The sequence below is a fragment of the Saccopteryx leptura genome, chromosome 3, assembly GCF_036850995.1.
Source record: "Saccopteryx leptura isolate mSacLep1 chromosome 3, mSacLep1_pri_phased_curated, whole genome shotgun sequence".
NCBI lineage: Eukaryota > Metazoa > Chordata > Mammalia > Chiroptera > Emballonuridae > Saccopteryx > Saccopteryx leptura.
This window is the reverse complement of record NC_089505.1, coordinates 94,638,221-94,663,045: the sequence shown is the minus strand read 5'-3', so window position 1 is coordinate 94,663,045 and position 24,825 is coordinate 94,638,221. Positions and strand designations below refer to the sequence as shown.

At 47.5% G+C, this 24,825-nt stretch overlaps 2 protein-coding genes across 3 annotated transcripts in view; one reads left to right on the top strand and one right to left on the bottom strand.

The window, feature by feature from the left end:
- SPATA21 (spermatogenesis associated 21) overlaps positions 1 to 3,121 on the top strand; it is a 51,390-nt gene extending 48,269 nt beyond the window's left edge. The window contains exon 12 of the mRNA XM_066372632.1: positions 242 to 3,121. Coding sequence (XP_066228729.1) covers positions 242 to 299 — 58 coding nt within the window. The 3' untranslated portion in view covers positions 300 to 3,121. The remainder of the gene's footprint in view (positions 1 to 241) is intronic.
- Positions 1,058 to 23,442, bottom strand: SZRD1 (SUZ RNA binding domain containing 1). 2 transcript variants are annotated; one of them, XM_066375183.1, is made up of 4 exons: positions 23,319 to 23,442; positions 7,463 to 7,512; positions 5,448 to 5,702; positions 1,058 to 4,192 (listed from the first exon to the last, which is right to left on the bottom strand). In XM_066375183.1, exons 1-4 carry the CDS (start codon positions 23,367 to 23,369, stop codon positions 4,090 to 4,092), a joined length of 459 nt encoding a protein of 152 aa, XP_066231280.1. In that variant the 5' UTR covers positions 23,370 to 23,442; the 3' UTR covers positions 1,058 to 4,089. The 2 variants fall into 2 exon arrangements, with proteins under 2 accessions (XP_066231280.1, XP_066231281.1); XM_066375184.1 differs by having other exon boundaries at positions 5,448 to 5,699.
- Between the last annotated feature and the right edge of the window lie 1,383 nt (positions 23,443 to 24,825).

Below are 24,825 nucleotides of genomic sequence, written 5' to 3'. Positions count from 1 at the left end.
TTTACACTCAAGTCATTTGCCCAAGTCTGCTTCATGTTAGGAGCAGCAGGAAACAGACTAAGCTTCTGGGTAGAGGGTCGCATCCTCTGAGTACTCCCCTTCCCGCAATTTGGGGATAAAGGAACAATGGACTTGGAATCAGGCCCCTGAGCCCGACTGCTGGCTTCACTGCTTCCCAGGGAAGGCCCCTCTCCCCTTGGGCACAGGGGGATGTCTCATCTCCTCCCACTCCTCTTCCTAGGGAGCACGGCTCTGACAGCCGGAAGTGGCTCAGCTCCGTGCCGGCTCGAACCCACTGACCCTGCGGAGTCCTGGCTCTGGACAGCTGTTCAAGGCCTGCAGACAGATAGGTCATCAGGCAAGGACTGTTGTCAGATTTTGCTTTTGTGGCCTGGTAAGCCAATAAACACCAAGAACCTCAGCCTTTGTCTGGTGCTGGGGCCCCTACCCTCTGGGCACTCACCTGCTTGTTTGAGATCCTGGTGTCAGGGAAGAACCCCTGCCCCCAGGTTTTCACCCCTCCACTGGGCTCTCAGGGCACAGGGCCCCAGCCTTCCTCGGGCTTGGGAACCCTGAAGCAAGGTGCACCTCAAAACCCTACCCCTGGTCAGGGCCCTGGCTAGAGGTGGCCCTAGGTGAAGAGTCTGTATCTTCTGCGCTCTCTCAAACAACAGAGCAGGGTGCTCCTCAGATGAGTGTTTCCTTCTGGACTAGGAGCCCCACAAGGGCAGGAATTCTCTGCACTTGCTCGAAGGGAGTGGTGAACACAAGGGAAACACTGAGAAGACCCTGACCCCTAAAAGGGGCAGACCCCATGGAAGAGCAGGAAGGGCTTTCCCATGCTGTCACCAACAGAGCCCCAGGACCGTAGGGTCCCCTCTCCTTGGAGCCCAAGGGCGTGGGCCCTTGCCCTGCCTCCAACACACACACCAGGCCTACTTCTCTAACAAAGAAAGAGCGCTCCTCCCTGGAACTGAGTAGAGGTAGCTCCCAGTGGTTAAATAAGCAGACAAAGCAAGAAGTTAGGAGGCCAAGGACTGAAATGAGGACAAGGCTCTGACAAGTTTAAAACATGTATTTAAAATACAATTTATAAAATGCTTAATCTGCCGACTCAGGAGCCCGCAGTGCGGGGTGGGGTGGGCAGCTGCCCGCTAGACCAGCAGAGCAGGACTGCAGGGGTGTGGCCCTCCCTCCCATGCCCTTCTGTTCAGACACCCAAGGGGCCCATGTGCACCCTTGGGATCACATGGCCAGAAAACAGGACCCAAGAGGTTTCTAGAGTCTCTGCTTACCAGGTAGGCTGGGGCCGCCCTACCAGCCCATCCCTGAGCAGAGCGTCCCCGGATGGGGCAGAGCAGGGTATGGCTGGGCTGGACAGAGCAGGGCGGGGCAGTGGGCTCTGGAAGGGGCTGATGGTAGCAGATAGGGTGTTGCCTCCTGCCTGCAGGTGGGGAGCACCCTGATTGAGTGGGCTGAGAAGGGTTGGTCACCAGGCCCAGACCCCCAGCTCCTTTGGTTATAGGCTGACACAGAGTAGTGGCTCATGGGAAGCAGTTAGCTAGAAGGTCTGAGGCCTGGCTCATGGGGTCAGAGAGGAGCTGGGAGAAGGGAACAGTACCATGAAGGCAGAAAAAGGGGCAGCAGCCTCAGGTTTCTGTACCCCCCCCCCCCGGGGGGTTTCCAAGCCAAAGCCTGCAGCTCACTTTAAAAAGTTAAAAAAAAAAAAAAAAAAAAAAAAAAAAAAGCACTTAAGGAAAGTTACAGACACCTATCAAAAAAAAACAAAACAAACCCCCCAAAACAAAAAAAAAACAAACAAAACAAAAAACACAAACACACAAAATCCAAACCGTTCTCCCATCTCCCCTCCCACCTCCCCTAACACAATAGTTTCCTGTTTTTGTTTCTTTTTTAAAAAAATTGCCCGCTACCTCTCCTTCTGGGAAGCCAAGGAATGACTGCTAGTGGGTGGTGACAGGCACACAGCGGGCAGAGCCCCGTCTTTGGCCAGGGGGAGGTGGAAGCACTAGTCCCTGCTATAACCTCAGTCCACAGACCCCCATCAGTCAGTCTTCCCTCTGGCTCCATTAGGGGAGGGCGGGGTGGCAAGAACAGGTTGTCCCCAAGGCTGGGCAATCAGCACTTCTGCCTTCCCACCTGGCCCACATCTGTACCTTTCTCCAACTGAAAGGACAGTTTCACCTTGGGCCAGAAACCACTATTACACGAGGGGTGGACACTGAACACTGAGAATGAGGAAACTTGGTCAGGGCAGTGGAACTATAAAGACAGCAGCCAACCTTCTCACTGGCCCACTCCTGGAGGCAATGCCCAGTCAGAACCCTCTGTGGGCACAACTCAACACACTGTGGGTTCTCACTGACTGAAGTTCTGTTCCAGCTCCACTCACAGACAATTTCCTGGCTTCACACAGTTTTAAGGCTGTGCTACAAGCTAGCTGCTGATTCAGCTGGCAGCTGGCCCTCCTTCCAAGGGGAAGATGGAGTGAGACATGGCTTGCTGGGCCTGGCCTACATTCCCATAGGGCAAGGCCGAGAGCCAGGTGATCCAAAGGTAGTGATCCTCCAAACCCGAGCTTGTCACTTCGGCCACCACAAGCTGCCCTAATCACAGAAATGTCACACCAACCACTCCAAAACTCATCCACTGAGTGGGGAGGCCCTCGTGCTGGCTGAGGGGTAAGGCGCAGTGCAACGGAAGAGACCCGAGAAGCCTGAGAGGAGCCAGACAGTTCACACAGAGCCGCTCTGGGCGGCTGCCCCTTAGTCTCTTCCACCTCAGGAGCTAAAGCAAATCTCTAGACTCCAGGGACAGAGGGGAAGCTGCCTTCATTCCAGGCCCTTGCTCTGGACAAAGGGCGAAGGAGAGCCTGGGTCTGTGGGGAGCCAGTCTGCCATCACCAGTCTGCGCAACGCGCAGCTCGTCTTTCCCCGACGTGTGCAGAGCGGTCTGCTCCCTAGGCAGCTTCACAAAGGAGACGCACCAGCTGTAGTTACTGAGCTGTTGCCATCAACAGAGACGGCACTCCACAGACACCTTCTGACCACACTAGGCAGGAGGCTGAGTCCTGGAGCCACACTCTCTCTTGGCTTTCCTTGTGCTGACAGCAAAAGACTGAACACGTGTCACATCCCTCACCTGTGAGCTCAGGAGTGCAGTCTCACTCCCCACCCTCTCCTAGAAGGAGCAGGCCTGGCTGGTAGGGAACCACCCTGAGGGGAACGGGAAGGGAAAGTGTTCACTTTCCCTATCTCCCAAAATACTAGAGGTGGGGTTGGCACCCTCCCCAGGCTCTCTGAGCCTATAGAACTAGCCCAGTCTCCAAGTAGGGCCATGATGCCCTGGGACTTAGCCAGGGGGAGGGAGGTATAGGCATGGGGTGCTCATCTGTCCTGGGGGCTACAGAGCCCTGCCCCTTTTCTGGGCGGCAGTAGGTATAGAGAAGCTAAGCTCACCAAAAACCTATTGGTTAATGTTTCTAGTAAATTTCCCAGAAACATTTTTAAGTAGACTACCAAACTACCCTTTCTTAATTAAAAATTCATTAAACTGCTAAAACCCTCCCATGCACTTTTCCTTGCAAATCAGGTATTTGTATAAACAAACAAAAATTGGAAGGAAAAAAAAAGAAAGGATATTTTTTAAATGGAACTTGCTTTTAAGTGATGAAGACATGCACTTGGGGGCGGGTGGACGGGAGTTCTCTTTGTTTTGAAATCCCAAATTAATGAGCATGATAAACTGTTATTGCTGGCACTGGCTTTACCCCAAGTGGCACTGTCGACTCTCTACTCTCAGGTCACCTAATCCCCACCCTTTCCCTTTCCATTGACTTGGGACAGCCCTTGTAGACATGCCAATCACAGTGGGAAGGGGGGGTAAAGGGGAAGGTCACAGTGCATGGGGTTCAAGGTCACAGTGGGCGGAGCAAAGGGGATCACAGTGCAAGTAAATCAGGTCCTTCCCTCTGCTCAAGTCCAGCTGTCTGCCACGGCAGTGCGACCCGTGGCGGACGACCCAGGAGGCGGTGATGGCGGCAGCGGTGACATCCTTTCTTGCCTGCATTTATCTGCGCTGTTTGAAGCCTTGTGACCCATCAGGACCCAAAGGCTGTCTGATCACATTATTGGGCTGCCTGCTGTCTTCGGGTTGGGAGATCCTGGTTGGCCTGAAGGAAAGAAGATCAGAGGGAAGCTTGAAAAAGGGTTTGAAAGAGATCCCCATATCTTAAAACCAAGCACCCCTGCAGCTGGGGCAGAAGTCCTAGTGGCTATCAGCCAACTCTGGCCCCTGAGCCTGCTGCTTTGGCAAGCTGACTCAGGGCCTTGCAGGCTGGGAAGCTCCTGCGTGGTGTGGGCAGCCCACGTCCCCCTCTAGCCCCTGCCGCAACTTAAATACCAGTGACAAACTTAAATACCAGTCTGGCTCACCAGCAGGCCTCCAGAGGCACGTGGAGCGTGCAAGGCCCAAGCTGAACAGCGCAGTGACCATGGACAGCTCACTCTCCACAGAACCATGAGCAGACTGACAGAGTGTTGGGTCAAGGTACAGCCTCCTAAGCCAGAGCTCAGAAGAGCGACCCAGCCCCCAGCACTGGTTCCCACCCACTTCTCTCTAAGTCATGTGGTTAATGGTTTACTCATATCACTACAGAAATGGACTTTTTCTACTCTGCCAAGTGCACGCTTAGAGGAGACATAATGGAAGCCTAACAAAGTAACAAAGGGATAGAAAGAAGGAACACAGATTAGTTCAAGTTCCAGAACATCAAGCCCAAGGAGGCCTCTCAAAGTTATAAAGAGGCTATTTGAACAAATACTGCTTTACCAGGAGGTGACAAACTTAAATACCACCTCTGGGACTGCAAAGAAAAAAAAACCCAGAAAAAAAGAATTTAGAAAATTCACAAAAACATCCCAGTGAGCTATTATTATGAGAACCAGACAATAACACCTAAGCACTGAACTGGGCACTTCCATTGTGTCAAGCAGGGTTCCCAGACCCCTATGGTCATTTAATGCACAACAACTTGATGAGAAAGGTACTATCAGCTTATGAAGACACAAAGAGGTTAAGCAGCCGAGGTAGGCTCCAACTCTAGCAGATTTTGACTCAAAGCCTATACTTTTACCTCCATGCCACACTTCCCCGAACACTGTCTGCAGAGGCCGTGTGCCAGTGAACCAGGACCTCCTCAAGTCTCTCTGAGCAGTCTGGGAGCCAGTGTGGCACGATGAACTGGCCCAGTAGGCTGGCTGGATTGCTGGGGCCACCATGGGCCCAGCCCTGACTCTGCCTGCTTCTCATGACTCTACATGCAGCCAGGCTCCTCTCCTCTGTCCTCCTCCTCCTCCTCTCTCTCCTTCTCCTCCTCCACCTGATGGTGGCCTGGTGCGGGGCTGACAGCCTGCAGCTAAACTCACCGGTCGAGGATGGGTTTCTCTTGCTCCTCCTCAGGGCTGGCGCTGCCCAGGATCCGCTTCCGGGCTTCGGCGTACTCTGCCTCCCGTTGCGCTAGGGACTTGACAGGAAGGGCCGGCCTGCTGGTGGAGTTGGGACTGTTGACCACACCGTTGCTGGTGGGCCTCTTGAGGATGCGGATCTGTGGAGGGGGGCCCGCGGGAAGGCTATCGTCCTGAATCACAATGGGCACTTTGGGAGGACATTTGGATTTCCTGCTGACAAAGAGCAAACACGGCTTCACAGTCCAGCCCTTGACTGAAGAGGCCCATCCATGTCCCACACCCACCCCTCATCGCCTTCTCCTAACCCTCCTATTTCTAATCCTTGTTCTCTGGTCTCTGACCAGACATCAGAATTCTCACTCCTCAACAAGGGTTTCTCGAAAGAGCAACCCTGCCATAAGCTCGCACAGGCCACAGGTCGGCTCCTCAGACCTAACCCCGGGCAAAGGGGGCTGGAACACCACTTCATTTTCTGCTCCTATTCCCATGTTCATCACAGTTACACCAACCAGTATTTGGCCCCTATAGCAAAACATTACATGTCCATAATCCGATGACTTCCGTTCAAATCCCAGCTTCCCTACACAGATCAGTGTAACAAGCTGCTGTGGTGGGAGCCCCTTAGCTTGGGGATCAACAAAGTGTTCACTCCCAGCAAGGTCTTCCACCACATACACTCATACCAAACTACCAAGAAGCCCACTCCGCCATCCCTGCCTGGCACCAAGACAGGATTTACCAAACCGCTTCAGCCTTCTGGTGAGTGACCTGTGCCTCCCAGAGACAAGCTACCACCAAATAACTGGGTCACCTCTTCAGAAGAGCTTCTGAGCAGAGACAGCTTGCTCACCAGGGCTCTCTGGTATGCTGGATGCGGCGGGGTTGGGGGGAAAGGACGATTCTAGACACAGTGCTTGGCAGTGCTCAAAGGAGAAGCATTGTCCAAGGCTGGTGGACATGCACATCAGGCGATGTGTTCACAAGGAGAGGCGGAAAACAACATAGGAAGGAAAAAAAACAAAAGCCACAGGAAAAAAGGAATCCAAGCAGCAACGACCACCCCTCAACAGCCACAAAGACCCTCCCCAGAGCAGTCAACTAGCTTCTCTTCAGAACCAAACAGCCCACAGGCAGCTGTTTCCAGAGCCTTGGTTGTTAGGAGTAAGGACTCCGGAGGAACTCAGCTGCTGTCAGAGGAATAAAACAAGTCCTGGGCAGGACAGGAATGGCATGGCAAGGGGACAGCAACCAGGTGTTAGTGTGGTTGCTGAGATGAGCGGACAAGGAGCCAGCAATCTGATCAAAGAGGAAGGGACCCAGGGAAGCTAGTGGGCAGGCAGGACACCCGAGTTCCCTGGGGAATGTCTGTGTAGACCATTAGGCAAGTCCAGAGAGGCCCTCTCCTCCTCCTCCCTGTCATTGTCCCTGTGGGAAGCTGAAAGGTTACCTAAGCCCAAAGACAGACTGCTGAAGTCAATTTCCACCTGCTCTGGAAATCCACTTCCTCTGCTCTGTGGGTGGGGAATGAAGTGACCTACAAGGTCTAAGAATTTCTGAGAATCCTTTCTTCCAGGACACCCTATAATGATGCCCTAAGGCACCAAGTCACAGAAAGCCCAGAGAAACCATCCATCCAACCCCTTTATGTCACAAGAGAAAAGAAACTGATGTCCAGAGGGGGAATCAACTTGTCCCAAACATCAGAGCAACGGGGAGCAGAGCTAGGCCTAAAACCCAAGTCTTATGATTGTCACCACTTCACTTCCAACAAACCACCTCACCTAGGGAGCCCACTGGGGTAGGAGTCAGGTGCCACACTCCAGTCTCACGCCCAAAGCCACCAGGTCCTTGAGGGAAGGACTCACTGCCCAGGAGCCTGACCTGCTAACCCTAAAGCCAGCTGGAGGACATCACTGACTGCCCAGCTCTCAAACGGCAGACAGCAGAGCCCTCAGACCAGACAGCAGCCTTACCTCTCCTTTTGTGTGATCTTCAGTTTTTTTTCCAACCGTCTGTCTATTTCCTAGAGGAAAAAAATGTATATAAAAAGTGGAAAGAAATCTCTCTCAAATAAAAACTTATGTCTTTATTTTTCAGAGCTAAGGGCAATGTCCTTTCTGACCAGGGACATGACTGTGTCCTTTGAGATGATATATGTGGACCTCCCTTTACTAAAACTCTGGGCTTTGGGGACCTGACTTCCTGTGAGTTCATTGCCCTCCATCCCCACAGGGACAGTGATAGTTCTAGACCTCATCATTCAGCTGGGTTCTTTGCATGGCCGCCCAGCTGTCCTTCACAGAGCCACTCAAATCAACTTTCTAAACACAAATCTGACCCTGTCACTTCCCCACTTAAAATGCTTCAAACTACTTGCCCAATCAAGTTCAAGCTCCTAAGCACACCTCACCCATACTTTCTGTTGTCTTCTATTCCTGTTCTACACCACAGCAACACAGAGCTCTTACTAACCCCCAGAACCCATGGTGCTGAGACACCTGCCTGCAATGTCCTCCCCCTTGCAAACTCCCATTTATCCTGCAATACCCAGTCTGGCTACCTACTCTCCTTTGTGAAGTCTTCTCTGATCCCATATAGGTAATCACCTGCTCCTCAGAGATAAACTCTCCCTTTTACATTCCTTCATGATCACATGCATCACATATTTTATAATCTACTTTTTATTGTCATAATTTTAACTGTCTGTAGTTAGCGCCTAGCAAAAAAAGGCCTAGAACAAAACAGAAGCGTCAAGTCTGTGGAGGAGAATGGCAGTCTCAGTCCTCAGCCCCTCAGCCCCTCAGCCCCACGCACTCCAGGAATCCTCCACGAGTCCGTACACATGACAAGGGGAAGCTGTGTAAACAGCAGACTGCATGTCCAGGCTCCTTAGCTGCCCCACTGCTTTTTCTTACAAAATGTCCCATTCAGCTATCTTCAGTGAGGGTGAGACCATCTAGATTCTAGAGAGGGGAGAAACTATGCAAAATTATATATTTCTCTGGAGAGAAGATCTGTACAGTGGTTCTCAATCAGGGTTGATTTTGCCTACCAGGGGACATGTGGCAATGTCTGGAGACATTTTTGATTGTCACTACTGGAAGGGAGGTACTATTAGCATCTTGTGGGTAGAGGCCAGGGAGGCTTATAAAATCTTACAATACAGAAAACAGTCCCCCACAGCAGAGAATTATCTGGTTCCAAATATCAATAGTGCTCTAACCCTAATAAGAGACATGGGAGTTTCAAAGGAGTCTATTACTCGCAAAATGTTAAAAATCATGCCTTTAAAAAAAAAGGAATCATTGCTTTAGTACAAAGTCTTTGAAAATTGCTGAGATCCCTCATGGCCCAGTGAGTAGCCAATTTTTACAAATGCTCTACATGTCCTAAAAATTACAAAATTTATAGTGACAGATGCAGTTTCAGCTGGATAACTATATTGTTCAAATATTCTAAATTCTTACTAATTTGTTTCACCTATTGACTATAAGAATCATAGAAAGAATTATTCTTTCTAGTAAATTAAATAGTTTATCATTATGAAGTGATCTTTTTTGCTTTAAAATCTATTGTTTAATATTTATAAAGCTGCGCCAGTCTTCTTTTGGTCATTATTCCCTGGAATATGTGTTTCTCTATTTTTTACTTTTCATCTTTCTAATGTTCTTATTTTTGTCTCCTATGAACAATACGAACCTAGACTTAAATCCAATCTGACACTGATATCATTCTGATTGGTTCTAAGTTATGTTAAAACTATTTTGTTTGATGAAAGATTCAAAATATATTAAAAGGCAAGCACAACAGACTGTGTTCTGAGGGAACCATGAACTCTCTAGCTAGGAAACCCCCAGAATGACCGAGCTGTTTTCTGTGAAGAGTCAGAGAAAATCTATGCCCACAGCAGTCTGTCAAAACTGGGATTCTCCTACAGCTATTTTTAATTAATGCCAGTGTCACTGCCCAAGAAACACTATGTCTCACGTTAGTCTAATATCCATTATCTTTTAAGGGCTTTCTACAAATAACTTACAGTTTTAAAGATCCACAATGTATCATTTTGCTCCAATCTAAAAATGAGACTTCCTATTCAACTTCCTCTCTACCATAAATGTAAAGTTTACCATCTGTGGGATTTAGATACCTTCAAACAGGGTCAATACCAAATGCCTCCACCAGCCAGGCAGGTAACCGAACTCCATATGCAGGGAGCACAGTGGGGAAGTGAAGGACTACCAAGGCACTAAAGAGCATTTGCCCTGCTATTTTAGGAGAAATTTAATTCAAGATTTTTATGGGAAAGCTCTAAATGTTGTTTTTTTTTTTTTTTTTTTTTTTTTTTTTGAGAGACAGACAGACAGACAGACAGACAGACAAGGGAAAGAGATACAGTGACCTTGGGCTTCAAGCCAGTGACCACGAGATCACGTGGATAATCCCATGCTCAAGCTGACGACCCCACGCTCTGGCTGGTGAACCTGTGTTCAAGCTGGCGACCTCCAGGTTATGAACCTGGGACCTCAGTGACCCAGGTTGACACTCTATCCACTGTGCCACCACTGGTCAGGCAAAGCTCTAAAATCTTAAACTTATGATATGAACTCTTGCTTTCACATCACTGTGAGAGTCAAATAAGACACCCAAGGCCTTAGGGAAGACAGGGAATCTGCCCAGGCCCAAGAAATAGAGCCTGAGTGGGGAAAAGCCCTTCAAGAGGGCATATGATCCATGTATGAGTAAATGTCTCTGTCCCTAAACTAGGACAAGACCAGCAAACTTGGCATGTAATATAAAACTACTCGCTTTAAAAATAATACTTTACATCAACATAGTGCTTTATGGCTATTGTACACTTTCCCAAACACTCATTTTCTGCTCATACCAACCCTGATTGATAGACAAAGCAGCTTTTATCCTTCTCCGTTAGATGATGGTGATGCGGCTCAGGGAGGTTAAGGAACTTACCCAAGCTCACAAATTAGTACATTGTAGAGGCAACCTCAGACCTAAAGCCTATGGAGGCCCTACCTTATGCTGCTGAATACTCACAATTGCTCAAACCCCTAAAAATGCTGGTCATGTCATTGATCCTCTCTTCCTCATCGCCCCTGAATTCCACACTGCCTCATTGCATTCCAATAACTAACACTCACATCACACTCCATTACACCAGGCAGGTCGGCTAAGAAGGGATTCTTCCATCAGATTAGAGTGGGTTATAAACCCATCAGCTTCAGTGGAAAGCTGATCCTGACCATCAGCAGATGGCCGCTGGATGTCAGCGTGCTCAGAGCTGTCCAAGCAGGACAGGGAGTGCTCTGCCAGCAGCTGGGGAGGGCACTGCATCTCGCTCTGGAGTCTCTCCAGGTATCATGAGTCAGTCCATTCTCTACTTGGACAAGGCCTTGCAATCAATCTGCTCTCCGACTCATGCTCTGAAGAGCTGGACCAAGTTGAAACTTTCCTACAGGGTACACTACAAGGAGAGTATCCATCTCCTCCAGAGTTGCAACAGTTGAATGGAATTGAACAATCCTCAATATTTTGTGAGAAAGCACAGATGTGGGCCCAACCAGGAATTTTATCATCTAACGGCACCTTCCCTTTTTACAAGGATGCACAGAGCCCTGGCCCAAGGGCAAGGCTTCTCCCATGTTAGAAGCCCAAACTCCATGGCTAGTGAAAGAAACCCATAAGCTCATCACTCTGACTCTGGTACAGGGAGGGTCATAGGGCACAAGGCAAGTGTTAGGGCATAGCACATCAGAGGCAAGATGCTAAAACAGTTTGATTTCCTATGGTTCTCCAGGGAAGGCTCTTTGTTTTTTGTTAAGTAGCAGTGAGCACACTCCAGAAGATGACATTTTGTGCTGTGATAAGTGGAGTAGCCTCCTTTCTGTGGGTTAAAACCCTAAACAAAAGATCTGTTGCCTGACCAGGCGGTGGCACAGTGGATAGAGCATCAGACTGGGATGTGGAGGACCCAGGTTCGAGACCCCAAGGTCGTCAGCTTGAGCGCAGGCTCATCTGGTTTGAGCAAGGCTCACCAGCTTGGACCCATGGTCGCTGGCTCTAGCAAGGGGTCACTCAGTCTGCTGTAGCCCCCCGGCCAAGGCACATATAAGAAATCAATCAATGAACAACTAAGGAGCTGCAACAAAGAATTAATGTTTCTCACCTCTCTCCCTTCCTGTCTGTCTGTCCCTATCTGTCCCTCTCTCTGTCTCTGCCACACACAAACACAAAAATCTGTTGTTACCAAACACAGGTATCACTTGCCCTGCAGGACTATACCTCTACAAAAATGAGGTGCACACTTTTTGAGAAGAAGTGAAACCAGAAGGAAATGGTAGAGGCAGAACGTCATCCAGAACCACAGTGGGGAATAAGGTGGTTCTGGATAGGGCTGGTCCCTTGTGGGAGGTAATGGAGAGGCCACAGCCACAAGGTGAATGAAATCAGATATTGACACCTACAAATTCAGCTCCCCAAGGAAGCACAGCTCCACTGGATGCCCTTGACCTTGCAGGGAGGATATTCGTGTGAGCCTCTGGCAGAAAGTCAGGGATGGAAGCTTATGAGGCGAAGAGCAGGGTAGGAGACACCTCAAACAGCCTAATTTGTGACACAGCCACAATCTTCAAAACAAACAAGAGACAGAGAGGACAGAAATGTATCTGCAAGGGCAGGTAGATTAGTGACAGGGTCATTCCTGTAACAGCAAGGGATGGGTGAAGAAGAAAAAAAGGTGAGAAGGGGGAAGAGACTAAGAAAGGCAAGAGAGAGAAATAAACAGGCTTTGGTGCGAAGTACAGCAAGCACAGCACCATCACAGTTGTTCTGTCCAGCTGGTCAAGACACAGACTTTAGCCTGACCTGTGGGGGCGCAGTGGATAAAGTGTCAACCTAAAACACTGAGGTCGCTGGTTCGAAACCCTGGGCTTGCCTGGTCAAGGCACATATAGGAGTTGATGCTTCCTGCTCCTCCCCTTCCTTCTCTCTCTCTCTCCTCTCTAAAATGAATAAATAAAAAATCTTAAAAAAAAAAAAAAGACACAGAGTTTATAGTTCACTCAGGGGTGATGAAGCCTTGGGGGAACGATTCAAACTCGCCAAACTGCAACAGACAGAGTAAACAAACCCAAATCTGCACCTGTTAACACTACGGTGGTGGGAGTGGGTGCCTGACCTGCTGCTGCCCATGCCCCAAGGCCTCCCCTGGGGTCAAGGGTGCAATGTCCTGCTCCTGCACTGCATTCCTCTCTCTGATAACCAGAATCCCCTGTTCACCAATGCAACTGATAGACTCCTAAGAATCCAAGCCATCTTTTAGTAAACAGAAGTCTAAGGGGCACCCCTGGTTCCTAGCTGAGCTAGAAAATAACCTCTCTCCTTCTCTCTCTCTTTTTTTTTGAGAGAGAGAGAGAAAGAGAGAGAGAGATGAGAAGCCTCAACTCGTAGTTGCAGCACCTTAGTAGTTCACTGACTGCTTCTCATACATGCCTTGACCTGGGGGCTCAAGCTGAGCCAGTGACCCCCTTGCTTAAGCCAGTGACCTTTGGGATCAAGTCTATGATCCCACACTAAAGCCAGACAAGTGAGAGCTCAACCTGGTGACCCTGGGGTTTTGAACCTGGGTCCTCAGTGTCCCAGGTTGATGCTCTACCCACTGCACCACCACCTGGTCAGGCTCATACTCTGTATTTTTATTTCTCCTGAATTACGACAGGTTCCTTTTTCTCTTCTGAGCCCTTGAGGTTGGCAAGTTTGCACCTCCCCTCTTCTGTAGCTATGTTTACTAAGTGATCTCATCTAGTTCCACAGATTTATAAACATTGATATACAACTGCCAACTCGATATTCCCAATTAGATTTCAAAAGGCACCTCAACCTAGCATGTCCACAACCAAACTCTTGATTTTACCCACTCACCCAAGCCTGGTTCCTCCCATGTTGCCTCTACCCACCCCATCTCCACGGTTCCAGTTTAGCAGCTTAGCCTAAATAAAGCCTTTGGAGTCCATCACCTCCGATGCTTCTTTCACATCCTATATTAGCAGATCTTGGTTCTGCTTTCAAAATATCCTGCCCGGGGCCAGATAGTTTGGGTGGTTAGAGCATCGTCCTGAAGTGCAGATGTTGTGGGTTCGATAACTAGTCAGGGCATGTACATGAACAGATTGATGTTCCCATCTCTCTCTCTCTCTCTCTCTCTCTCTCGCTAAAATCAATAAATAAAAAACTTAATATATATGGACTGAATTTTCTCAACACTTTCTGTTGCTGTGAACACCCTGGTCCAAATTACCTACAGCCCCTGAACGAGCAGTTACAATAACTTCCTATTCAGTCTCTGTGCTTCCACTCTTGTCCCTACAGTTTATTTACACATAGCAACCAGAATAATCTTTTTAAAAACCAAGTCAATCCCTTGCATGGCTTCCTATTTCAAGGTGATATCCACCACAGCCTACTAGCAGTGTCTACAGGGTCCAGCTCCCTGCTACCTGTGACCTCTCCCCACCCTAGCACTTTCCCCTCTACCCACTCTCATGCATGCTCCAGCCCCAGGGCCTTTGTAATGGCAGCTCCCTGCTACCTGTGACCTCTCCCCACCCTAGCACTTTCCCCTCTACCCACTCTCATGCATGCTCCAGCCCCAGGGCCTTTGTACTGGCGGCTCCCTCTGCCTGGCATGCACTTCCACCAGCTTCTACATAGCTTGCTTGCTCTTACTCCCTTCAGGTCTCTCTACCTATCTTTATTTGAGAGGTCTTCTCAGACCTTTTAAAAAGAAAATGGCCCCCTGGCAGTCACTTTCTATGCCCCCAGGCTATTTTCTTTTTCTTCATTGTGTGTAAAAAACATTATTGTTTACTGTTCACTTTTCTTCACTAAAAGTAATCTTTGTGGAGCCAGAATTTGAACTGGGTCTATCTGGTTCTTAAATAAGAGACAAAATCCATACTCAAAACAACAACTAAGGCTGCCTGAGGTATTTCTCAGCAGTGGGGGTGCCAGCTGTGTTCTCCAAGCACCTGCCAGAGGTATGAGTGAGGAAGACACTGTGCACTCCTTCACCACCTCTGATCCTCACCACACCCACGGGATACACAGCAGTCCCATAGCATGCTCCAAGGTTAAGTGACTTGCCTAAAGCCACTCAACTAGTAAGTGACAGAAATGAACCCTAAACCTCAAAAGGAGAAAGTGAAAAGATTCCCTAGAGTGGCTGGGGGTGGCCGCAGGAACTAATCAAGGAGGATAACGGATGACCAACGCCCTCCAGGCCTAGGTTTCTAAGGAAGGACTCAGCAGTAGCAGAGCACAACTGAGTTGAAATCTAAAGCCCAGATTTTTAAATCTGTGAAGAAATACCCAAAAGGAACCAATTCTTCAGCGGAGACCAATTTAGATGTATCCCAGGCTGGGGGGCCTGGGAAACTCTGTAACTGCCATCTTGAGACAATGTATATTATTCTGCTTTGAATGCCTCTTCAAAGGGTCTCCATGGGGGAGGGAATCTATACAGCCCTTTACCTTAAAGAAGGAGAGCAGGCAGGGGTGGGAGTAATGGTGGTAAGCCCTACCCTTGGAATAAACGGGGTAAAGTCTAATGGGCCCTCTTTTCCTTGGGTTTATTATTGCTTTCCCCCTTTTATTTGTCATACAACACTAAGTAACTTAGAGGAAACAAAGTATGAGTCCTCAGCAGAGCAAGAATGAGACCCCTCAGCCAGTCTTAGGAACTTCGCACCCTTACTGGACAGAGGCTATACTGTCAGTGGTAGGAGAGCAAGCAAACAATGTCCCTCACACTCAGGGCAACAGCACCCTCTGCTCCAATATGTGCCTTTGAATGACGCTTTAACTCTCAACACCAGGCAAAACGGAGTACTCCAGTTTTACAAATGAGAAAAAGAAGCTGGGAGAAAGGTAGGCAGTGATTTGTCCAAAAATCAGACCTGGCACTTAAACCTTGAGCCTGTTCTTCTGACTTCTTCTTTTTTTTTCTTTTTCTTTTTTATTTATTCATTTTAGAGAGGAGAGAGAAAGGGAGAGAGAGAGAAAGAGAGGGAGAGAGACAGAGAGAGAAGGTGGGAGGAGCTGGAAGTATCAACTCCCATATGTGCCTTGACCAGGCAAGCCCAGGGTTTCGAACCGGTGACCTCAGCATTTCCAGGTCGACACTTTATCCACTGCACCACCACAGGTCAGGCTCTTCTGACTTCTATTGCCTTACACAGAGAAAGGGGGTTATGGACCTGGCAGAGGTAACTGACTCCTTTCTTGCTACCTTTTATTATAATGAAGACAGCTAGTCTCTTCTCCCAAAGAAAACAGGCATACAGGATTTGCAGGATGGTTACTGTATCTCCTCCAACCACCAGGTTTTAATCAAACACGCAAGGGCACAGTTATCAAAGGCACTCAGCAGGGGCAGCAAACAATGCCTCCAGGGCCTAGAGTCTAGACAATAAAGTAAATGGCCAAAGACAGCAGGACAGAACACAATAGGTAACAGTTGTGGGGCTGTAGAGGAGAGGACAGCAACAGAGACCCAGTAAAGGTAGTCAATATTTTAAAAATGTGCAGCCCCCAAAATCTTTAGGCCAATATCCAAAGGCTTCCAGTCTATAACTGCAAATATAAAGATCTCTTATTCAACCTTTTCAAGAGATCTGAGCAAAAATTATTTATATTATCTCTTTCCACTAGCCAGATGTTAAAAAGTTATTTTCCATCAAGATTACAACCAGCATCTCACTTTTAGTCACTGTTCTTAGTATTAGAACTGACAGCAACACCATTCTTTGGTTCTTGTGTTCAAGTTTCTCAAAAGACACAAAATGTATCAGCTCATTATCCAGGCTACAAAAGCAGGGGATCAATCCTAGGAGAAACAAGTAACAATACTCCAAAAGAAACTGCAACTAAGCATAGTAAAGCACTTAACTACATAGTTAACTGCTGAGAAGCAATGTAAACAAAAGTCCAAAAAGGTCCCTAAAAAGTGAAGCCAACAGCCAGGGCTGGAATACATCATGATTTCATCTCCAGGACACTAGGAATAATAGTACCTACATCCCATTAGGCCACTGAGACCAATGGGATAATGAGTATGAAAATGCACTTTACCTGGCCTATAGTGCCCCCTCAAGATGCTCTGAAGTCTGACCTGTGGTGGCGCAGTGGATAAAGCGTTGACCTGGAATGCTGAGGTTGACAGTTCGAAACCCTGGGCTTGCCTGGTCAAGGCACATATACGAAGCAACTAGTATGAGTTGATGCTTCCTGCTTCTCCCCCGCCCACTCTCTAAAAATCAATAAAGAAAATTTTAAAAAGAAAAAAACCCAGATGCTCTGTAAAGGGCCTGTGGGATTTAGGAGCTTGCAGGCTTCTGGGCAGTGTCCATTCACCAGTGAGATGTGCAACTAGGCAGCACAAGCAACTGACAGCTGGAGGGTCACAGATGCCAAGAAAGCCCGAGCATGACGGATGGGAATTCGGCTCTCTAGGTTAATGAAGAGTGGTGACAGTCTTGACCTTTCCAGACTTAAGTCACAACTGCCCTGTATGAGCTCATCTAAGGATCATGCCCTTGAAGAATGCAATTTTAACTGTACATATTTATAATTTCTTTTTTAGAAAAGAATGACTTATTTCCTGTGTTCATTTTATAAGGCAGAGTTTTGGGTGTGGGGAGGGGATGACCTACTGTGAGGGACTTTTTGAAATGTCCTACCCTTAGGGATAAGATTCCTTATCTACATACAGACCACTGTTGGGATTTGTCACTAATTGTGGCAGTTAGCAACATTTGTGGTAGTTGGTTTTAACCTTTATCTTTCTATCAACATCCTGCATAGAACTCCCTGTTAAAGGGAAGTATACTTGGCAGAGGCCAGCAGAGACTAGCAAAGTTAAAAACCTTTGGGAAGAGAAATCTCTATGGTTACTACTTAAAAAAAAAAAGTTTTCATTCTGCATTTTGGCTGCAGATATAAGAAGCTAAACTCAATCTTCTCCTAGGAAACCAACAAGTCAGCAGTTGTCCTGACAGGAAAATTTTCTATTCCTCTGGGGAAAGTGTGCAGGAAAAAAACACACTATACCTTGTGAAGGCTTGCTACTTGATACAGCCAGGAACTGCTGTTTAAATGGGAGGGACAGGGCAGTGCACCACAGTTTAGAGATGAACTGGAAATAAAGGCTGGCTCAAGAGTATGTTGGAGTCATCAGACCTAAACAACAGCGCCTTTTCTCTTGAAGGGTTTTACCACAAGTTTTAGAACAATACAAGTAAGTTCTTTCCCGTTATAGAATCTCCCCGGACTGCCCAAATCTCTAGCCCACAGCCACGGCAGCTCTCTTTAACAATCAGAGCATGCTGGGAACAGGCCCCCTCATATGGCCTCAATGAAAAGAGCTGAGAAGTTACCAGTGAAAAGCTCATTATACTCCTTTCTTTGAAACCACAGTAAAACATCTTTTTCCAGAGTCCCAGGGACAGACTGCTTAGCACTATCATGTTTAAAGTGGCCAGATGCTTTATAGAAAGCCCCCTCTGAGGACCTCATAGTCCCTAGTACTCAATCTTCCCCAAAGGACCAGGAATAGCTTAGAAACGGCTCCTTTAGGCATAGTACACTGAATTTGTGCTTTCTGACATCACAACTCTTAAACTCCTTCTTTATAAAGATAGACATAAAGAAATCAGCATCAGCCTGACCAGGCAGTGGCGCAGTGGATAGAGTGTTGTACTGGGATGCGGAAAGACCCAGGTTTGAGACCCCGAGGTCGCCAGTTTGAGTGCGGGTTCATCTGGTTTGAGCAAAAGCTCACCAGCGTGGACCCAAGGTCGCTGGCTTGAGCAAGGGGTTACTCGGTCTGCTGAAGGCCTGCGGTCAAGGCACATATGAGAAAGCAATCAATGAACAACTAAGGTGTCGCAATGAAAAACTGATGATTGATGCTTCCCATCTCTCTCTGTCTGTCCCTCTCTATCCCTCTCTCTGACTCTGTCTTTGTAAAAAAAAAAAAAAAAAAGAAATCAGCATCAGGTAGCCCTGAAATCACTGTTATTTGCCCACTACCGACAGCCACTGTACACCTTCCATAATGATAACAGTTACAGGCAGTGCTGAAGATTCCTAAGTGAGGTGGCAGCCATGCTCCAGGCAGAATGGCCTCCTCCCTAAACAAAGCAAACCAATGTTCTTATCTCTTAAATTAAAATCTAACTACATCACTACTCTGCTTTAAATAAAGCCTTCAAAGCTCTCCTCTGCTTTCAGAAAAAGTCCAAGCTCCCCAGAACTAAGTACAAGGAGGGCTCTCCTGCTCTGGCCCCTGCATACCTCTCTAGCCTCATCTCTCTCCACTCAGCCCTGCCAACCCCCTACCCTCCAGCCAGAAGGAAATACTGTAGCTCTTCCAATGCTGTACTATTTTCTCTTGCTGCCTCCTTACCCAATGCGGGCATTGGCACCATACTCTACCTGCTCCTCCCAAACTTACTACTGCTTAATTCAACTGGTCCTTTGAATCTTAATTTAGGCATCACCTCTACAAGACTGTCTCTGATCCCAGTCATGGTACCCCATCTAGGCCTCTTCCAAGAAAGTGCTGCCTTACCTGTCTGACTCCTCTACTGGACTGTGCCAGTGCCTGGTACACAGTAGGTATTCAATGTTTACTGACACCTTTCTATAGGCTTATATATCACCCATCATCATTAATGGGGTAATGTTTGGGTGACTGGTTCAATGGAGGTAGGAAGTAAATTTGAATTCTTAGTCCAAAGACTAGTCAACCTTTAACTTACTTAAGATACATCACTTTTCAATTGCTATAAGACTTGTCCTAAAGATAAAGAATAAAAGGCAACTTTTGAGATGCAAGGAAATTAGAGAGGTTGTGAATGCTTTATAATAACTACCAGTCCAATTTCATAAATGTTTCATCTGCCTTCCCCTAGGACTGGGTTAATTCATTACCAACAAGGTGGATTAGGAAACAAGTAAATATAAAGCTTTAAACCAGGGGTCCCCAAACTTTTTACACAGGGGGCCAGTTCACTGTCCCTCAGACCGTGGGAGGGCCGGACTATAAAAAAAACTATGAACAAATTCCTATGCACACTGCACATATCTTATTTTAAAGTAAAAAACCAAAACGGGAACAAATACAATATTTAAAATAAAGAACAAGTAAATTTAAATCAACAAACTGACCAATATTTCAATGGGAACTATGCTCCTCTCACTGACCACCAATGAAAGAGGTGTCCCTTCCAGAAGTGCGGCGGGGGCCGGATAAATGGCCTAAGGGGGCCACATGTGGCCCGCAGGCCGTAGTTTGGGGACCCCTGCTTTAAACCATCAGAAACTGAGCAAACGGTTGATATGATTTTGGTGGAGGAGCACAAAAATGCCTTCCAATTACAAAACCCTCCATTTGTTCCTTGAGATGTGCTTAAGACAAAGGAAACAATTTAGTTTGAATCAACATTAACTAAATTTTACATTTTCATTTTTCTCAAAGGTGGTATATTTTTAAAGAAGCATTTTCCTGAAATGTAAGTTATATTTTTTTAATTTTCGTTCGATTGGGATGTAACTCCTTGAGAGGAAACAGGTAGAGGGACAATTTTATATCAGATAAGCATTCACCATTCTAACTAAAAGCAAAGAGCTGCCTATTTACAGAATACTTTAGGTGTTTCTCAAAGTCAATCTTCTGAGAATGACACAACAGTGCTGTATTGAGTATTCTGAAGATAATGCAGGAAACGATGACCTAAGATGTACTGACAAGTAAAAGAGTAATCCTAGTATGATGTCAAAATATTTTTTTGTGGAGGACAGGGATCATCACCTAAAGCCTCTATTTTCAAGGGTTAGAACTGCCTCCAATTAGGCACATTAAAGTCTGAATGTTCACTTTGAGAATTAGTCTACAACCCTATTTGCTAGTCCTCTTGCCACTCAGGTTTGGGGCTTTTTTATTTTCTGGTTTTTTTGTTTGCAAAGGAGAAGTAACTTAATGCTCATTACCATATGTCAGTTGGGAGTCTGTAACCTGAAGCTAAAGTGGCTACATCTGAAAGACATGTACAGTCAGTTGGTTTCACAGTGATGTAGACATAATGCTTCATCCTGTCTCTCCTCCTCCTCCTTTTTTTTAAAAAAAAGATTTTATTTAGTATTGATTTGATGGGGGGGGGGCAAGAAGTAATTGCTTCATGTTGTTTACTGGTTGCCTGTCATATATGCCTTGATTGGGCAAGCCTATAGTTTTGAACCAGCAACCTCAGCGTTCCAGGTTCGCGCTCTATCCACTGTGCCACTACAGGCCATCTCCCCTTCTTCAAAAGTGCACATTTACAAGCCCCTTGGTAAATTTTGAATAGGAAATCAAGTTCAAGAGAAACTTCAGCCTGCCTGTGATGGAGCAGTGGATGGAGCACTTGACCAGGAAGGTGGAGGTAGCAGGTTCAAAGCCCTGGGCTTGCCCAGTCAAGGCACACACGAGAAGCAATCACTACAAGTTGATGCTTCCTGTTCTTCCCCCACCTTTCTCTCTCTTGCCTCTCTCTAATAAATAAAATCTTAAAAAACAAAAACAAAAAAAAACCCCTTCAAATGTAAGCCTGAAGTAAACATATTAAAATTGAAAGTTAATACCCAACACCCAAGCGTTCCACAGGTCCTCAAGCAAGGAGGCAGCAAAATGCTAGAGAATGAAACCAGCTGGGATAAAATCTCAGCTTCCCCACTATCTGTGTGACCTTCCACAAGGCCTGTTACTCCTTAAACTCAGTCTCCTTGTTTATAAAAGAAGAATGACACCTGTACAGATTATTTCAATGGTTTAATGAAATAAAAGATAATAAAAGGGATCTCACATTTTGCTCATTAGGTCAATGATGCAAAGTTTGTGTTCCATCTCTGTACCTAGTACTTTTAAAGCGTTTTCCTAAAGTAAAGGATAGTAAAAAGAACACTGGACAAATGTCAGAAATTTCTAAGTTAAATCTTACATCTCTGAGGTTTATTTAGTTGTAAAAATGCAGTACTGGTCTCTAGCTGATCTCTAAGCCACTTACCCATTCTGAAAAACCTAGTTTTCTGAATCCTACACTTGTCTTTGTTTTTTACTTTATTTCTTTAATATGAGAAATTCCTGTCCTTTTGAAATAAGTGAGGAAAGGCAAAGAAAGTCTAAGATGCTCAAGAAATTTATCATTTGAGTCACATTCAGAATGTAGGCCAAGCTTTTTTTGCAGGGGGCAGGCATGAGGGGTGTCGGAATGATTCACTGGTATTAGTGGTAGGCACCAGACGCCTCTACTGGAAATTTTGCATTCTCTGGCACCAAGTCACTGCTCAGCCACACTCTGCCTAGCACATTAGCAAACACTCAAAAGTGTTTGTTGACTGAATAAATACCTAGATGACACCTGTTGCTCCCTATAAAACTTTTCAATTGCTTTCTATACTCAAGACAAAAATCCAAGAAAGATGGTTAGCACATAAGGACTGTAGTAAATACCTTTTGAACGAATTAATTCTTCAAATTCTCAGTCATGCTCAGTGAAAAAACAAACGCTGTGAAGGAAATGCTGAACCACCAGAAAAAACTTTGAAGCCAAGTTTCAACATTCCCGTAGAGATACACCCACTGCTGCGAGGGTCAACTTTTTGGCCTCTTCCAGAGCTGACAAGCACCCTGCAAGGCGCTGGGGGAAGACACCCCAGCTCCCGTTCTACCCTTGTACACTCGGCTCTCCACGCCCTACTTCCAACAATTAAACCTTTAAGGCCGATGTCACTCGAGCCAGCACTGAACAGACGCAAACACGGGGAGGTCAAAAAGACATTTCCCCATCTTCACAAGGGTCACGCCGAAACCGCAAACTCTGAAAAGACCAAATTAATCACAAACCTTAATAGAATGGGCTGTTCCGGCTTGGAATAAACTATTTCCCTACAACTTCTAAAGGCAAACAAAAACTCCAAAAGCATGTCAAACGATCCACTTCCCCCTGCCCTCCTTTGGAAAGCGGCTACTTTCTACTGTATATCGCACGCCTCCCATGTCGACCCCGGCGAGCACGCTTCGAGACCCTCACTCAGATCGCTGGGTGGGCCCCGGAGAGAAGGGCTGCCCGCTGGGCTTACGGTCTTTCTGGCAGGCGTCCCCTAGCGACCCGCCAGCAACGGGCTCTCACAGAGTAAAACTGAAAGAGGAAAAAACCCACTCACCCACCGTGGCAGATGGAGCAAGGCGGTGGAAGATTTTAGTAGCGAGTTGAGGGGCCCAGAGACGACTGTTTCCCTTCCTGCCCTTCTCCGGAGCCCGGCACGCCGCCCCAGTCCGCGCACCAACCCCCACCCACTCGCACACACCCACACGACACACACGGTGTGTCGCTTCTCATCACAGGACAGGAACTTTAAAATGGTGCCTCGGGCAGGAGGGTCCTAGGGGAAAGGAAGGGTCCTAGGGGCGCGGGGCGAGTGAGCAAGCTGGAGCAAGGGCCAGGAAAAACAGGCCTTGGGTGGCGGGTGGGACGCCCCGGGTGACGCACACGACGGGGGACGCAAGAAGGCGCACCGGGCAAAAGTGGAGGAAGAAATGGAACGCGGTCCCTTTAAGAGGCCTTCACAGCGATCAGGAACTGGGGGGCCTCTCCACCACCCCCAGCCCGGCGTGTGGAGCCCTTCCTTGGGGATAACCATCCTCAGACCCACTCCCTGGAAGCTTCTCTCACGCCAGGTCCCGCCCGGCCCTGCCCCGGGACGGCGGTTCCTCCTTACCCCGCTGTCTGCCGCCTCCTCCCAGCTCTCAGCGACCTCCTCATCTTCCATCTTACTCGCCGCTTCCCGTCCTCCCCAACCCCCTCCCCGCGCCTGCGCCCTGATACGCGCCTCCGTCGCGGGCGCCGGCACGCCAGGCTTTACTCAATGGACCCCACCCCCCTGCCAAGCCCGGAAGAGGCGCTAAGCCAGGGCCCATGATTGTCGAGGAAGCCATCTTGGAAGAGGGCAGAGAAATGAGAACGTTGCCATTTTTCTTAAGGGCAATGTGTTATCTCTTGTTGAATGGGAGTCCATGTGAAACGTCCTCCTACCTGTGGGAAGTGTGATTTTTTTGGAACTATCTTTTCTAAGGGCAAGAAATTAATGAAAAAAAATTTAAGTGAGGAGTAGTTTTCATAAAGTGTATATTTTTTTCCCCAAAATTATGAAAACATTTTTTTTTGTATTTTTTTTTTCTGAAGTTGGAAACTGGGAGGCAGTCAGACTCCCTCATGCGCCCGACCGGGATCCACCCCGGCATGCCCACCAGGGGGTGATGCTCTGCCCATGCGCTGCTCTGTTGCGACCAGAACCATTCTAGCGCCTGAGGCAGAGGCCATAGAGCCATCCTCAGCACCTGGGCCAACTTTTGCTCCAGTGGAGCCTCTGCTGCGGGAGGGGAAGAGAGAGCCAGAGAGGAAGGAGAGGGGGAGGCGTGGAGAAGCAGATGGGCGCTTCTCCTGTGTGCCCTGGCGGGGAATCCAACCCGGGACTCCTGCACACCAGGCCGACGCTCTACCACTGAGCCAACCAGCCAGGGCTTGAAAACATTTTTATATCTCAACAATGAATGAAAAATATTTTATGCTGATACATAAAACATTTTATCATTTCTATCTGATTGAGTGAAAATTATTACAATATTTCCTTTTTTAAATAGTATTCCAGGCATCTGTTTACAATTGTATCTTATACGGTGAGGTAAAAACATTACTATTAGTTGGTAATATTGCACCTGAACGAGATAACTAGATTTACTAAAGTCTTGAGTCTTTAATGACATACATACATTAACATTACCTTAAAAAGGTATTTATGCAGAGGACACGGGTTCGATTCCCGGCCAGGGCACACAGGAGAAGCGCCCATTTGCTTCTCCACCCCTCCGCCGCGCTTTCCTCTCTGTCTCTCTCTTCCCCTCCCGCAGCCAGGGCTCCATTGGAGCAAAGATGACCCGGGCACTGGGGATGGCTCTGTGGCCTCTGCCTCAGGCGCTAGAGTGGCTCTAGTCGCAACATGGCGACGCCCAGGATGGGCAGAGCATCGCCCCCTGGTGGGCAGAGCGTCGCCCCATGGTGGGCGTGCCAGGTGGATCCCGGCCGGTCGCATGTGGAAGTCTGTCTGACTGTCTCTCCCCGTTTCCAGCTTCAGAAAAATGAGAAAAAAAAAAAGGTATTTATGCATCTTCCTAAAAAGTGATACTTTTTCTCCCAGTATAGAAGTAGAGGCCTTTTTACCTTGAACT

Excerpts from the sequence above, each read along its gene's own strand:
- SZRD1 (XM_066375183.1), bottom strand. The coding sequence starts at position 23,369 with ATGGAAGATGAGGAGGTCGCTGAGAGCTGGGAGGAGGCGGCAGACAGC. Across the intron at positions 7,513-23,318 it reads AGGAGGCGGCAGACAGCGGG|GAAATAGACAGACGGTTGGA; the intron begins GTAAGGAGGAAC and ends TTTTTCCTCTAG. Across the intron at positions 4,193-5,447 it reads GAGAAACCCATCCTCGACCG|GCCAACCAGGATCTCCCAAC; the intron begins GTGAGTTTAGCT and ends TCTTTCCTTCAG.